Here is a 2290-nt window from a genome sequence, read left to right as displayed (position 1 = left end):
CCTGGGTCAAGTTCTACCAGGAAGGACATTTGATATCCTACAAGTACCCAGGCAAGGAACAGGACAGGGCTGAGTTCTCCTTGGTTGACATAAAGCAGGAAGCTGCAGTGAGGTATTGGTGCCAGTATGAACTACTGTATACAGCAAGAACCTCAGAAACGAGTGAACCTGTGGAGCTGGTGGTGACAGGTGAGGGTGCTGGGGAAAGCAGTTGGATGTGGGCTGTCCCCACTGGACTGTGCCCCATCTCAGTCGCCTCTCTGCATTCAGATCACAGATTTTCCCCACCTGAAATTTCCCTGAGCCCTGAGAAATATGTGGAGACGGGGACCAACATCACCATCCGATGCTGGAACCAAGATTACCAGGGCATCTTCTTGCTGCACAAGGATGGGTGCTCAGCCCCTATCCAGCACCAGGACCCTGATGGTGGGGGCACAGCCACCTTCACACTCTTTGGGGTGACCCCAGCTGACAACGGTTCCTATAGGTGCTCCTATCGCGCCAAAGCCTACCCCTTGGTGTCCTCACCCCTTGGGGACAGAGTGATGCTGGTGGTGAGACCCACACATGCACCCCTAGGTAAGTCTGAGCCCCTCTTTTGGGTTCCCCTGTTGTTATCCATGGGAGACAGTATCACCACATCCCGTCCCCATGGAGGTAGTGGCTGAGGATTTGAATACCAAAAACAACAGACCCCACAGGTGCCAGTGGAGGGTCTCTTGCAAACCCGGTGGTGGTGGTGTTGGGAGTCTGCACTGCTGCTCTCAGCTTCATTCTCGTCCTTGTCGTCTTCCTTCTTGCTGCACGTGGATGCTGGATACGGAGAGATGAGAGCTCTGGTCAGGAAGGGGTTAAATGTCTTCTATCCCCTATAGATCACCCAAGTGTCCTACGCCAAACCCCCCACCCCCCATAACTCCTGCTCTGCTCTCCTCTTCCTTCAGATGCAGGTGTTCCCCCCAGACAGCCTGAGACTGTGCAGTTCCAGGTGAGTGTCTGGGTCAGGGAACCCCAAGTCCCAGCCTGCTCCTTGAGGCTTCCCCAGATCCCACCAAAAAACTCCAAGCTCTGTCCATGGAGACCACCAGGGACCCCTCTTTTTGTTTATTTTTATGTGCCCACCTCCAATCCAGACCATGGGAAAATCTAGATCTGCGTTGTGATGATGCCTCAGACCCAAATCGAAGCCCCCCCTTTATGGCCTGGAGCCCCCCAAAACCTAAGCATCCCCTAGACCTCATTTGTACCCACAAACCATATCAGGCACAACTCGTAGGTACACCCCATGTCAGATCTGTGCGTTCCCAAAATCTATGCCTCGCACCCTCTTGGAGAGCCCCCCACGCACTTAGACAATAGTGTCCACTCCCTCAAACGTGTTGGGACCCCCATGGTGGCACCCTGCTCTCTCCTTGTGTCTCCAGGTGCCCCCTGGGGACAGCGAGGGTCTGACCTACGCCGAGCTGCACGCTGTGAATGCCGGCCCCTGGCTCTCTGGACTCCCCGCTGCCCCCAGCCCGCTGTGATCTATGCTGAGGTGGGCACTGCGGGACCCCACTGATGTCCCCCATCTGTGTGCAGGAACACGTGGAAGTTGTGTGCACACCTCCTTCAAGCACGCGCAGTGCAGGTGTGTTGTGTGTGTTCAACTCCATGCATGTACCACTGCATGGATTCCTATGTATTACATGTGTGCACTGTCACCTGTGCACGATGAGTGTACATACATGTGTGCTACACACTTAACACCGTGGCTCTGTGTATGTATGTGCGACATCACACATGTACACCGATGCATGCACACAATACTGCTCACACACGTCCTTAGCGTCAGCTCCCTGTGTCAGCACGACACGTATGCCTCCACTGTACATCTGCCTTAAGTCTGTGCCACATCTTCCCCTGTAGCACGCATGTGCCCTGCATACAAGTATGCAATACTGCACACGTGTCCTCAGCATGTGCCCCATATCTGTGCCATGTCTGTACTCAGAGCACACAAGTGTGCTTAGCGTGCACTCCCCATGGCGCACCTCCAGTTCCCCAACCCAAACCTGCACCCATCCCACAACAGTCTGAGGGCAGGATTCCCATTCGAATGGGATTTATCCAGCTTTTTGGAGGAAGATTCCTATTTCTGAAAGGTTCTGCCGTTCTTCTGCCTCTAGAGGGTTTGATTGGATCTTCTGGGGACAATCCCCGGTTCTGGAGGGATGAACCATGTCCAAAGGTTTAACATTGTTTCTGGCAGAATTGTTGTTTGTGGCCACATTTATCCAAAGATTCA

The 2290-nt window shown here is 53.8% G+C and overlaps 1 protein-coding gene across 1 annotated transcript in view; it reads left to right on the top strand.

The window, feature by feature from the left end:
- Nucleotides 1-2: 2 nt before the first annotated feature.
- Nucleotides 3-2290, top strand: part of LOC110391390 (leukocyte immunoglobulin-like receptor subfamily B member 3) — a gene marked incomplete at its 5' end in the record, with an annotated part of 6985 nt that continues 4697 nt past the window's right edge. Inside the window, 5 exons of the mRNA XM_021383230.1 lie at nucleotides 3-189; nucleotides 271-582; nucleotides 696-842; nucleotides 948-991; nucleotides 1428-1633. Coding sequence (XP_021238905.1) covers nucleotides 3-189; nucleotides 271-582; nucleotides 696-842; nucleotides 948-991; nucleotides 1428-1529 — 792 coding nt within the window. The remainder of the gene's footprint in view (nucleotides 190-270; nucleotides 583-695; nucleotides 843-947; nucleotides 992-1427; nucleotides 1634-2290) is intronic.

The sequence above is a fragment of the Numida meleagris genome, unplaced genomic scaffold (assembly GCF_002078875.1).
Source record: "Numida meleagris isolate 19003 breed g44 Domestic line unplaced genomic scaffold, NumMel1.0 unplaced_Scaffold357, whole genome shotgun sequence".
NCBI lineage: Eukaryota > Metazoa > Chordata > Aves > Galliformes > Numididae > Numida > Numida meleagris.
The sequence above is the reverse complement of the archived record's forward strand: the minus strand, read 5'-3'. Positions and strand labels throughout refer to the sequence as shown.